The following is a 12,796-nucleotide window of genomic DNA, read 5'->3' on the forward strand; positions in this document are numbered from 1 at the left end:
ATCTGAATTAAAATTATTTTAAATCTCTGGTTAAAAAACAAGCATCCGCCGATATTTTCGCGGTAAATAACATCTGAGGAGGTCAATCACGGAACATTCCCTCACGTGCTGAGGATCAACGGGGGTAACGCAGGAGGAACCAGAGATGGTACTTGGGAACCAGCATATGCTCAGTGAGGTTATCCTTTTTCACAAGTCTGGAACCAAAGGGACTTTTTCTAAGTAGGCTCCACGCCCAGCGTGCGGCTTCAACTCCCGACCCCGAGATGAAGAGTCACATGCTCTACCGACTAAGCCAGCGAGACCCCCCAAAAGGATTCTACTACCAACGATAAATAGTATAACACCTGTACGACATTAAGAGTCAAATCAAATCATAATTTATCATGGTCCTCAAGCCAGCTCCAAAACATCCGCTTTGCTTCCAATGCCTCTTATGAAGTATCGGTGGCAGACACTGCCTGTCACCTAAGTAGTGGCATTTGTCAGCTGAAGCCCCAAATCAGCGGCCCAGTAGGTTTTGCCTTACTAAAAGGAAGAAGAAACACAGAGTATCAGAAGAAAAACAACACAAGTGTGAAGGATGATTCCTGCTCTGTTGTTTAACCAAGGTATGCAGAGAAAAGAGATCCAGATGAGAGCATAAAAATACTGACAGTGATTACTGCTGTAGAGAGAGATCGATGGGCCATTCCAGTATTTCTTCTTGGCATGGTTTTATGCATTTGGATAAATCTTCTACTACTGTTCCCAGTAAACATTTTTTAAAGATAATTTAAACAAAAGAGGCAACATGTAACTGTAATGCAGGATTCTTGAATTCTACACATATCCAACTATCAATTTAATAAGCAATCTGACAGATTTTTTACTTAAGAATGGTTTGCGAAACTTCTAAATTCCTTTCTTTGGAGTAGGCAGAGTTCCTGAATTCAAAAACAAAAGACCTATTTATGAACCAAGAGACGTCTTTAGAATTTTCCAAGTTGCTCCCTTTCGTTGGCCCCTCCCCCCCCACCATACATGAAAGCAGTAACTACAACAGGTTTTTACCCTTATGCACACTTCCTAGTTAAGCAAATAACCATATAACCCCAAACCTCCAAAATGCGGGAGGTAGGGGAGTAGGGGGTGGAGGGCAGGGAGGAGTAGGATTTCCAGAGGCTTACATCAATTCAGGATGGAGGGAAATGCAATTTTTCTTACAAGTGGCTCCTGATACACCTTGTAGCCGAACTGTTTTTACAGAGACCTGTGGCGATCAGCTGTGCCTTCTGCAGAGTAATTTAACTACTGAACAGCTGGGAGGAGAAACAGATTTAGTGGAAAAAAGCACCATGCCGACTAACAACGGTGTCCATATTAAACTCTGTATTTTGTCTGAGTCGGAGTTTGGGTCATGTAAAAGTGAAACTGACCCAAGAGAAGAGAACGGTTTCTCACAGATTGCCATTTAAATCTCAAATGACCATGTTTCACAGCATGCTCAATACCTTTCAGCATGTAACTGCATTTTAATTTCCTAAAACCACAGGACATAAGTCTGATTTCAAATAGTGTCTGGACTGTGATATTCAATACTGATAAAACTGTACGGTGTTCTCTTGCAAGTTCCAAAGACTCAGCATACGGAAAAGGATCTTCCTTTTCTTTGAAGAAGAAAACTTAGTCCTCTGACTTTTGTAAGTGGATTCTAAACAATGAATATATTAAGACCTAGAGCTTATCCCGTAAGAACTGGAATGTAACAGATTACAGGAGAAAAGCACGTCATGCACACTCTTCGCTCACCATGGTGTAGTCCCGTCGAAGTGAGACTTCAAATTTTCTTTGCCATGAAATGCTCCTCAGTGCTAACTTCAGAAAATGAATTTGAAGTCTATTAACATGAATAAATCTTTACTTGAATTCAGTGCATGGAAATTATTCAGTTACCTTTTCAGCTTTCTACAACAGACAGAGCCTGTGATTGTCTTAATCTCCAAATATTATATAAGAGAAGCAACCTTTAAAATAGATCCAGGAAAGAAAAGGGGGACGGTGAAACTGCGTCTTAAGTTTGGGAGTCAGAAACCAATTCGTGATCATTTCTATTTAGTTGGAAGGAACTTATCCACTTTTGTATGTGAACGTGAAATAATGCAGTAAGACGGTTAGCTGTTCTCACCAGAAGGAAATGACTCTGAGCTGCCCTTGAGAAAAGCTAAAAAGGAAAAAACAATTTTTTTTTTGAAGGGACAGCAGGTAAGTATTTGCTTTCCTCTGAACTACCACTGCCTTTCGCTTTGAGCCTGACTCAAACGCTGACAAATTCAGTACGGCTGTCCGTAAGCAACGCGTCTGTCTGTCTGATCAGTCAGGTGTAATTCTACTTAAAATGAAATAATGAAATGCTGACAATCGGAGGTGCAGAACTATAAAGCCCTGGTTGTTCTACGAACGCTAAATGTCTAGGAAGCCTGGGGTGACCTCGGGGTGTCTGGTGTAGGAGTCAGGTGGGTCCCTACGGCCACTTGTTCGTCAGATTCTAAGGTATCACCATGTGTAAGAAGTGCCCACTCTTGATTGCATAACAGCTTTTCAAGGAGATGCCAAAATACAATGAAACATGAACCAATTTTCCTTTTTTGGAAATGAAAAACCTCATTTGTGGGGGGGGCAGGGGCGGGGTGGTAAAGAACGCACATCTTAGAACAGAAGAAATTCCTGCATTTCTTTGCTTGCCCCTTTGTCTTCCTATTTGATCTTTCCATTTACTCCCAGCCCCTCCCCCGGCCTTTCCGTTTCCCTTTTCTGATTTTTCTCCAAGCTTAGACCACGGGTGACTAGACAGAAAATGTGATTGTTAACTGTGCACCGGGCGCCTCCTCTGGCAGACGTCAGTGAGGCACAGGGGGAACACCCAGGAACTCCAGTCTGAGGAAAACACACATGGGGAGTCGATGCCCACCACGAGCACCACAACTCGCGCCTGATGGACGAAGCCACGGGGGAACGCAGGGAGGGTGAGAAAGGCTGTTGAAAACTGAGCGAGATCTAGACAAAAGGGAGGTGACTAGAACTGCGTTATTTTTCTGGAGACAGGAATCAGAGCAAATAAAGGCAAATGCAGATGAAAGCCCGTCGCACAGTCTACGGGACATCGCATGCTCATTTGCCCAGCCATCGCCAACCCAGCAAGACGAGGGGGCTATCCTCAGTGTGCCTGTCTTACTCTAATCTTCATGACAGCTCAGCAAGGTAGGTTCTATTATTATCTTAATTCTGAAGGTCAGGAATCTGAGGCCAGGAAGATCATGAAATTGCCCAAGGGCACACAATTTACAGGCTGATGATGGAGCCAGGATCCCCCTGCAGGGAGTCTGACCCCAGGCTGTATGTGCAAGTGTCTGTGCCTACCACCAGTGCACAGACTATCCAAATGGGGAGTACCAAGAGATAAGACATGGCTAGGGCTGGACTGCGTGCGCAGGAGGTGGAAGAAGGGACGGGAGAGGAGAAGCACCAAAGACGTAAGAAAAAGTCAAGAAAGTATTGTCAACAACAACAAAAGTATTGTCACAAAACCCATCCCAGCCTGTTGGCCTTCGGGAAACCATTCACCGGCTTTGTTCAGTCAAACTGGTCAGTATTTCTATCTTGTTTACCTAAACAGTCTAGGGAAGAATTTTTATGCACTGTGACAGCTGTAGCAGAAACGGAAGGTGGTACCAACGCTCAAAGTAGAAGGAGACGGGTTAGTAAGGAGCAGAAGCACATGAGGTTTCTGCATTTATTTCCAGAAGCAAGAGTGTTGTGTGTGTGCGCACGTGGCATCTCCCGGTCTTACACAGACATGCGCGCGCACACACACCATACACATTCTACGATAGATGAAAAGCTACCTGACCCTATTAAGAGCCAAAGCAACACACAAGGAACCTAAAAACAATGCCAAGGATTTCTGGCAGAGCTCTGCTCCAAACGTACCTGCTTCTGGGTCCTGGTTGAAACGGCAGTACTTTGAGTTCTCAAGTGAAGGCAGGCACTGTTCGATGGGCACCCAAACATACGTCTCAGGACACAACAAATCGGAAGGTCTATACTGACCCTAAAGAGAAGTGAAGGAACAAGAACACAGGCTTTACAAACACAGTAACTTCCTGGTTACAAGGCTCCAGAGTTCCAGGAAAGGTTTTAATCACAAATTTAAACAAAGTCAACCAGAAACAGCTTTACTGTAAATACTAGCTGTCTCTAGTAACTGCTTTCCTATCTCAAGGATGCACATTTGATTCAAAAGCTCTCTAAAAGCAATGCATCACTATTTGTGATGCCTGTATTGATGTGGAAGATTCGAGTTTCTACTTCCTTTTGGAAGAAATATTTAATATATGATTCTTGCTGAGCTGACTGCAAAGAATACCCAGTTTCAAAATCAAAGTGAAGTATCTTTTCATATATGAAAGCATAATTTATATATGGAGTGAACTCATTTTCAAAAATGAAATTTTAGAAGTTTTTAATTTGTAGATTTAGTTGATAACACTCATTCCATTCCAATGTACTAAAAACTACTGTTTTGTCAAGAAACTCTCATGAACAATCTAAACTGATACATGTAAATAAAGTTTAAAAAACGTTACAGAAATTTTAGAGAAACGTCTGTAATTCTCTAGCTTCTTCAAAAATGCCATTTTGCAAGAATGTTTTATATATGTATAACCCAATTATGTACCCCAAGTCTAAAACAAAGACTACACACGAGATGCTGAAGAAAAAAAAATCATTTGCCCACAGGTACAAATTATGTGAAATCATTTAGTGAAAAATTTCAGGAGTACCAAAGTTAGTTAAAAATTCCAAATACCTCTTCTCTAAAATTGCAAACTTCAAAACTCATTATAGAGGTTAAAATCCAGTGCGGTGTCTCCCAATTCTGTTTGGTACAACCCATAGTAAGAAATACACTTCACGCCACAACCTAGTAAGCACAAACGCAAATATAGAACTAGAAACAAACCTTTTACTATAGAACGCTTACCCGTGTTATGTAATCTTTTATTTCCTAACCTACTCCATTTTGGTTTTTTTAATGATGCTCCTGAGCCATAAAAATGCTTTTATGAACGGCAAATGGGTCACAATTTCAGAGTTTGAAAAACACTATCGAATGCCAAACGCTCTACAAAGAATACCGCTGTTATGGGCTCCACACTGTCACATACCTTTATGTCAGACCGGCGCTCTGTAACCGGCCCGCTACGTGGTCACCGTATGAAGCCCCACTCAGATGTACAACAAACACCACACCCCCCCAGTATTCGAAGCAGTCAGAAGTCCGCAAGCTAATGGGGGAGACCGTACAGAGAGAGTGTGTGCAAACTAGTTTCTTCTTGAGAAGCCGGGAGAGAGTTCAAGAAGGATATGGAGTTTTATTGCGGATTTAACAGACTGACTGGAGTTAAGTCCAGGGCAGGATGAAAAGGAATGAGAACAATCTAGATGAAGGGAACAGTAAAAACAGAGACGCAGAGTTGCAAGATCACCCTGAGGAACAGGAAATAGCGGGGCATTGCAGAAATGGAGACGTAGGTTGGGACCAGATTCTGTGAAGCCTCAGAATTCAAGTTTTGAACTCTATTCTGGATGAAATGGGAATGCTTGCTGGACAGGAGGAAGACCAGAACTCAGGTCTATGACCCTGCTTTTTCCAGACTGTTCACTGCCCTGCTGATGCCTCACCGCCCTGGCATGGGCAAGGTCATCCATAGGGGCAGCTCTCCAGGTGGTGCACATATTCGTCCAACATGAAAATTCACAACACAGGATTATTTGAGATGAATGAATAATTAGTAGGTGTAATAAAGCCCAATATTCAATGATACCTATTCTTGTTAAAAGCAAGATTCATTCAGAAAGTGTTTTCTTGGTGGAAAGCAGCAGCATGATGTGACAATGTCCTTATTAACAAATCTGAAAAACTAGCAATCTAAAAGCACTGGGTCTAAACCTTTTTTATTTTCCTTTTGGGTTATAGACCATTTTGAAAGCCTGATGAGGAGGAAAAAGCTAAGTTTAAAAAGCTAAGCATAGTTCTACAGAAAAAGAAAAAAGGAGTAAATTTTCTTCACCTTGCAGTATACAAAGATTTCTTAGTGCACAAAAAGCATTAACCGTTAAAAACAACAACAACACTAATGAGCTGGACTTCATGACAATTATATACTGCATTAAAAAATTAAGAAAATAAATAGGGAGCAGGGCGCCTGGGTGGCTCAGTCAGTTGAGCGTCTGACTTTGGCTCACGTCATGATCTCACGGTTGGTGAGTTCATGCCCCGCGTTGGGCTCTGTGCTGACAGCTCGGGGCCGGGAGCCTGCTTCGGATTCTGTGTCTCCCCCCGTCTCTTCCCCTCCCTTGCTCACGCTCTCTCTCAAAAATAAACATTAAAAAAAAAAAGAAGAAATAGGCAAGCGAAAGACTAAGAGAAAATATTAACAAAACATATATTAGAAAACATAGCTGTATCTAAAACCTATCAAAAATTTAACAACTCAAGAATAAAAAAATCATTTTTAAAAAGGCACCAAATATATACGAATATAAATGAATGCTTAGTAAGTACCTGAAAATATATTCAATATCAGTTACCAGAAATGCCATTAAAACCATAATAACATACCACTGCATAACCACCAGAATGGCTAAAATTAAGCCATTAATTTTAAACTGAATAACAAGCTTTGGCAAGGATCTGGACTATGTAGAACTTGGATATTGTTGGTTTAAAACGGTAGAACCATTTGGGAAAATACATTCTTGGACATGTATCATCTGTGAAAATGTCCAGGATAAATTCCTTGAATTGGAATTGATGGCTGTAAGGGTTTTTATGTTTTATTAGCCCAAAACTATTTTCCACTGAAGTTGTGCCATTTTACATTTCCATCAGCAACATATGTACACAGTGCTAACTTCCTCAAATCCTTACCAACACAGCCTATAATCAAAACTTTCAATCTCTGCCAATCTGAGAAATGGCATTTCATTGTGGTTCGAATTTGCATTACATAGCATTCCATACTTTGAAAGGATTTGCATTTCCTTTTCCATAAAGTTGGCCCCCTCTGTTGTTAGATTTCTGGTTTTGTTATTTGAAAAACTCTTTATATATTAAAGAAATTCACCCTTGGTTTGCAAAATATGTTGTACTTCCCTAGCTTATCTATCTTTTGACTCTGTATGGTATTTTCTTTCACCATGTGGAAATCTGATAAGTGGTCAAACATATCATTTGTTAAAACAGTGTCTAAGTTTTGCAATATAATTTTAAAAAGTCACTGTCACTCAAATATTATAAAAACATTTACATGTTCTTTTCAGTACTTTTATGGTTTCATAATTTTACATTCACATGTATGCTCCATCTGGAATTTATTTTGGTGTAAGGTATAAGAAAAGGATCTAACCTAATTTCTTTCAGATGTTTACCAAGAGGCCTCAACATCATTTTAGAACCGTTGTTTCCCCCGCTGATTTAAACGCCTTTTTGATAACTTACTAAATTTCCATATATATTTAGATCTCTTTCAGCACGTCCTATTTACTTAGACACTATCTGTCTATTCATGTACCAATGCCACACAGTTTTAACTATTAAAGCTTGATATTGTATTTTAATCTCTAGTAGATCTAACCATCCCCCTACGATTGCTCTTCACATGTGCAGAATTTCCCGGCTCTTCTTGGGTAATTTTTCTAAAATTCTGTACTTAGGGGGCAGGGCGCCTGACTGGCTCAGTCAGTAGAGCGAGCGTGTGACCCTTGATCTCAGGGTTCTGAGTTCAAGCCCCATGTCGGGTACCGTACAGATTACTTAAAAGACAGAATCTTAAAAAATTAAATAAAATAAAATTCTGTACTTAGTACAAAAATATTACCAATATGAACAAGGAAACAGTAATAAAAATGTTATGGTGTATCTTGTCTGTTGTGATGGAGGGACACAGAAGCAGAGAATCCCAAGAACGTCTAGTAACAAAATAGATGCAGATTCATCCACAGACACCTGAACCCAATGTCTGCCTTTAACGATGACAGTGACATTCAAAACCAGTCACTGACCACGAAATGGATCCTCACTGTGCGGCAGACGCTGGGCGGCTGGGAACAGAATGATGAACAAACGAGTGCCTCTAGGTAACTCACCATCTCCTGGTAGCGACAGACCAGGACAAAGACGAAGCGCATGCCAGGACATAGCAAGTATGACTGAGTACAGGGGGTCAGGGTTTCCAAAATGTCACGTTCTTTTCAGGCAATACTTGCTCACAACAGTGGGTCGGATATTTTCTTTTTAACTCTTTAAATACTTCATTTATCTCACTGAAGAGTCACAAAAGAATACGTTTTGACTTCTGCTCATCATCCGAAATCAAGTGTTTAGATTAGGTTAAGACATCCTTTTTCTCCAAAGCATAGGCTTATCTCAGGGCTTTGCAGCAGCTATTCTCCTGAGCCACCAGAGAATACAAAGAGTTTTATGAAATAAACCACTTTGAAACATTATGCTTTCTAACATTTCTAACATTAGCTGGTTGAGAGTGAGGGGAGGGAAGTACTTAAAGCTCCACTGAAAGTCACCGTCACACAAATGAGAAACGTGAGGGCCTGGAATCTGCCCTGCCTTTGCAGCTAGTGTGAGAAAATGAGAAATGTCTGTGTTAAGAATGTAATTACTTAAGGATTTGGACATACTTTCCTGTAGTCGGAAGAAAAAATATTTAATCAGCCCCTAAGTACGTTCATTCATACTGGAACAATGAGGCGAAAGCAGATTAATCCTCTCCTAGGGTGCCGACTCTTTGCAAAGAAGAAGAAACCAGAGTTACCACAGATTTCTCAAGTACTCGAAATTCTGAAAACGTAATTGGTCTGACAGGGCTTATCTCACAATTTTTCTGAGCGTTCCTGCAATCTGATGTACAATTTCAGAAAAGGAGCTCCAGAATCACCACGCCCCATCTCACAACCGCCCCATCTCACAACCACCCCATCTCACGACCACCGTCTGACAAGGACAGGGCCCCAGGGGCTGGCAAAGGCACCGATTCCAGGAGGGGAGGCTCCGGATGACGCACTTCAAGAAGCCTGGGCAATGTAAAAGCTATCTTCTAAGAAGCCCAAATTTAGAGGAGGGAAGGCCTAGTCCTCATTATTAATTACACATTTCTGGGAGGGACAACCACTCCGGTCAAAGTCCTCAAAGGGAAGCAAGTTCGGCAACCTCTGACCTACAGCTTCACCAACAGAAATCACTTCTGCAGCTGGTTATAAACCATTTTAGGGCAGACAACAAAAAGGAACACGAAACAAACTAAGGGCCTCTACATTTTGAGTTATCACAGAAGAGTGAATGTTTTGCTTGGAGTGCTCAGCAATAATCAATGTTCCATGCCATGACTGTATTCAATGATTTCATTTCATTTAAAGAAAACCACTTAGACTATTGGTAAAACCCAAATTATGCTTATACAACCCCACCAAAAGAAGAGAAAAAATTAGGATATGGTCATAATATTTCAGTCAACTTTACTAGGCTGTCATAGATTGAAATTCAAGGAAATTCCAAAGTTAAAGCTAAAACGGGGGTGGGAGTGGGGGTGGTAAGTACATTTCCTGTTCTATTTCTATTAAAAATAACTGCTTCTTTTGGAATAAGAGGCATCTAATTTTGGGTTTTGGTCAATAGAATGAACAGGTATTCTTTTCACTTGCATGCTTCAGACCATAATTTGAGGAACATTATCATATTGATCTAATTTTCTAGCCTGTAGATGACTCACAAAATAAACTGTATGGAGACTATCTTAGTGTAGCAAAATGTATTAATCAAAAGTCGACCTAAGAATTCCATTCATTTTGCTAACCAGAGGTTAAAAACATCTTGCTATCATTTCTTACCAAATAAGAGCGACACAGGTATGTAAAGTGCATATAAAAAGGGTGTCTGGAATAGTCTGATTTCACAATCGTTAACAATTTCAGCAAGGATACTTTAAAACAGACGAACATCCTTTACTTCTAATGAAAACACAGTCAAGAACACTAAGACTTTCCCTTAAGGTGTAACTAGTTAAAAACCTGTTTTTTTTTTAAAGAAATGTTTGTTTGTTTATTTATTTATTTAGAGCAAGCACATGTGTGCAAGAGCTGGGGAGAGGCAGAGAGAAAGAGAATCCGAAGCAGGCTCTGCGATGTCAGTGCAGAGCCCAATGTGGGACTCAAATTCACAAAATGCGAGGTCATGACCTGAGCTGAAATCAAGAGTCGGGCGCTTAACTGACTGAGCCACCCAGGTGCCCCTAAAAACCTGGATCTTTATTTTTTTTAGTGTTTACTTATTTTTGAGACCTAGAGAGAGGGAGACACAGAATCCAAAGCAGGCTCCAGGCTGTCAGCACAGAGACCGATGTGGGGCTCAAACTCATCAACCACAAGATCATGACCTGAGCCGAAGTCGGACGCTCAACCAACTGAGCCACCCAGGCGCTCCCAAAACCTGGATCTTTAAAGGTAAAATCTAGTTACGTAGATGGAGGGAAAAAAACAAAAAAACAAAAAACAAACAAAAAAAAAAACGGTTCTAGCAAGCCCTGGCAATCGACCCCTTTTTGTAATTTTTTTTTGAGATGCAATGCACATACCATAAAATTCACCTTTTTAAGGTGTACAGTTCCTTGTGCTTCGTGTATTTTGCAAGGTTGTGCAATCAACACCACTACCTAATCCCATCACATTTTTATCATTCTTTAAAAAAAAAAAAAAAAAAAGCTCTCTTCCCATTAGCAGTCCCTTCTCTCTCACTAAGGCCCTGGCAACCATTAACTCTACTGGCAATCCGTTTTAAAATGGGAAGTATTTGTTTACGCTGCCACACTTCTGTTAGAGGCAGAGCAAAACCCAAAGCCACAGCACTGCCTACGAGGCCCTAAGTGATGTGACCCACGTTACCCTTCCGGCTTGTCTTCTACGCCTTTTTCCTTCCTTCGTCATTCCACTCTGGCTGCCCTGGCTTCCTGGTTGCTCCCAGCACGCATCAAGCCTGCTCCCACCCCAGGCTTCTGGCTGTTTTCTCTGCTGGTCTTACAGATATTCCCAAGACTGTCATCCACTTTAAGTTTTTGCTCCAGTGCCACCTTCTCAATGAAGCCCACCTCTCCCTCCTATTTTCTTCCGTAGGACTTGCCGCCTTTTAACACTCTTCCTCCTACTTATTAGATCCATAGGAAACTCCTTGCAGGGTCAGGAGTTTTAGTCTGATTTTTTCACTGACGTATCCCCAAACCTACTCATCAGCTGACTGCTGGCTGGATGAATGCAGGACACTCGGCCCGGAGGCCTTTTCTACTTCCTTCTCTGAACACAGACGTCACTTTAAATACGCCCTTCTTACACATAGGAATCGACGAGTGTCTGCTCAACTTGTATTTATGAGGCAGCTTCACTGCATTTTTACTGTACAGAAACAGTTCCCAACCTTTAGGAGTTCTGTGAATTACCACTGGATACTAAAAAGTACATGATCACGACAGGATCTAGAAGAGTCACTGAAATCTAAAAGGCGGTTGTCATACTTGAGAACGTCAGAAACTACTAGTTCGCGTCCATTTAGCTTTTTCCCCCTCAGAGCTGAAAATATTGCTTTCCTTCTTTACTGGTATACACTGTCTTTTTAAAAAAATGCATAGCTTGTTAAGTTTCATTTTAGGAAAAAGGAGGGGGAGACATGACCTGAGAAAAGACCTCCTCGTCTGTGCAGAGTTCAGCAGTGTCACTCTGGTGACGACAAGAACATGAACAATGTCGGGGCGCCTGGGTGGCTCAGTCGGTTGAGCGTCCGACTTCAGCTCAGGTCATGATCTCACAGCTCGTGAGTTCGAGCCCCGCGTCGGGCCCTGTGCTGACAGCCTGGAGCCCGCTTCAGATTCTGTGTCTCCCTCTCTCTCTGCCCCAACCCATTCGCATTCTGTCTCTCTCTCAAAAATAAAAATAAACATTAAAAAAAAAATTTTTTTAAGAACATGAACAACAAGCTCCCCCAGCGTTTAAGCACAGTCTCCGTAATGACTCTGCACATCCCAGGAGCTAAATCTCCGAATAAATTACAAAGGTAATGAAAACAGATGCTGTTTCTACTGCGCAGATGAAACAGGAAGGTCCTGTAATGGTAGCAATGAACTCAGACCTAGACTCCTGATCCCCTTTCTCTTTCTACACCTAAATGCTAAGATATTTGCAATTGTTAAAAAGTATTTTCTCTCTTTTCGTATTTACTTTTGAGGGAGACAGAGCATGAGCGGGGAAGGGGCACGGAGCAAGGGAGACACAGAATCCAAAGCAGGCTCCAGGCTCTGAGCTGTCAGCACAGAGCCTGACATGGGATGGGGCTCGAATTCATGAACCGTGAGATCATGACCCGAGTCGAGGTCGGAGGCTTAACCGACTGAGCCACCCAGGCGCCCCAAAAGTATTTTCAAAATAACTTCCCAAAACCTTAAAATCACAACTGAGTCCAATATGAACAGGACTCTGCTTGTCATCAATGATGGAAAGATGGAATGGGCCTCGCGAGGCACTCATGATCAGCTGGGGAAAAGGGAGGCATGGGATCCCGTGACTTGTGCAGCCAGGGCCATACGCAGGGTGGTAGGTACAGGGTGCCATGGAAGGACAAAGAGCTGCAATGTGGCTGTGATACTTGGCACAGCAACAAGGACTATAAGCAAGCTGCTGGTCAAACACAAGGCGGAGA

The 12,796-nt window shown here is 41.7% G+C and overlaps 1 protein-coding gene across 7 annotated transcripts in view; it reads right to left on the reverse strand.

The window, feature by feature from the left end:
* The window catches only part of ATE1 (arginyltransferase 1), a 155,276-nt gene that overhangs the window by 34,238 nt on the left and 108,242 nt on the right, over positions 1-12,796 (reverse strand). For 6 of the 7 annotated variants that reach the window (XM_047073548.1, XM_047073545.1, XM_047073547.1 and 3 more), the window contains one exon: positions 3,970-4,090. The exons of the other annotated variant lie outside the window; for it this stretch is intronic. In XM_047073548.1, coding sequence (XP_046929504.1) covers positions 3,970-4,090 — 121 coding nt within the window. The remainder of the gene's footprint in view (positions 1-3,969; positions 4,091-12,796) is intronic. 7 annotated transcript variants of the gene reach the window in all.

Source organism: Lynx rufus, unplaced genomic scaffold, assembly GCF_022079265.1.
Source record: "Lynx rufus isolate CCGP_SWC_20201006 ecotype Redwood Valley unplaced genomic scaffold, mLynRuf1.p SCAF_11, whole genome shotgun sequence".
Taxonomy (NCBI): domain Eukaryota; kingdom Metazoa; phylum Chordata; class Mammalia; order Carnivora; family Felidae; genus Lynx; species Lynx rufus.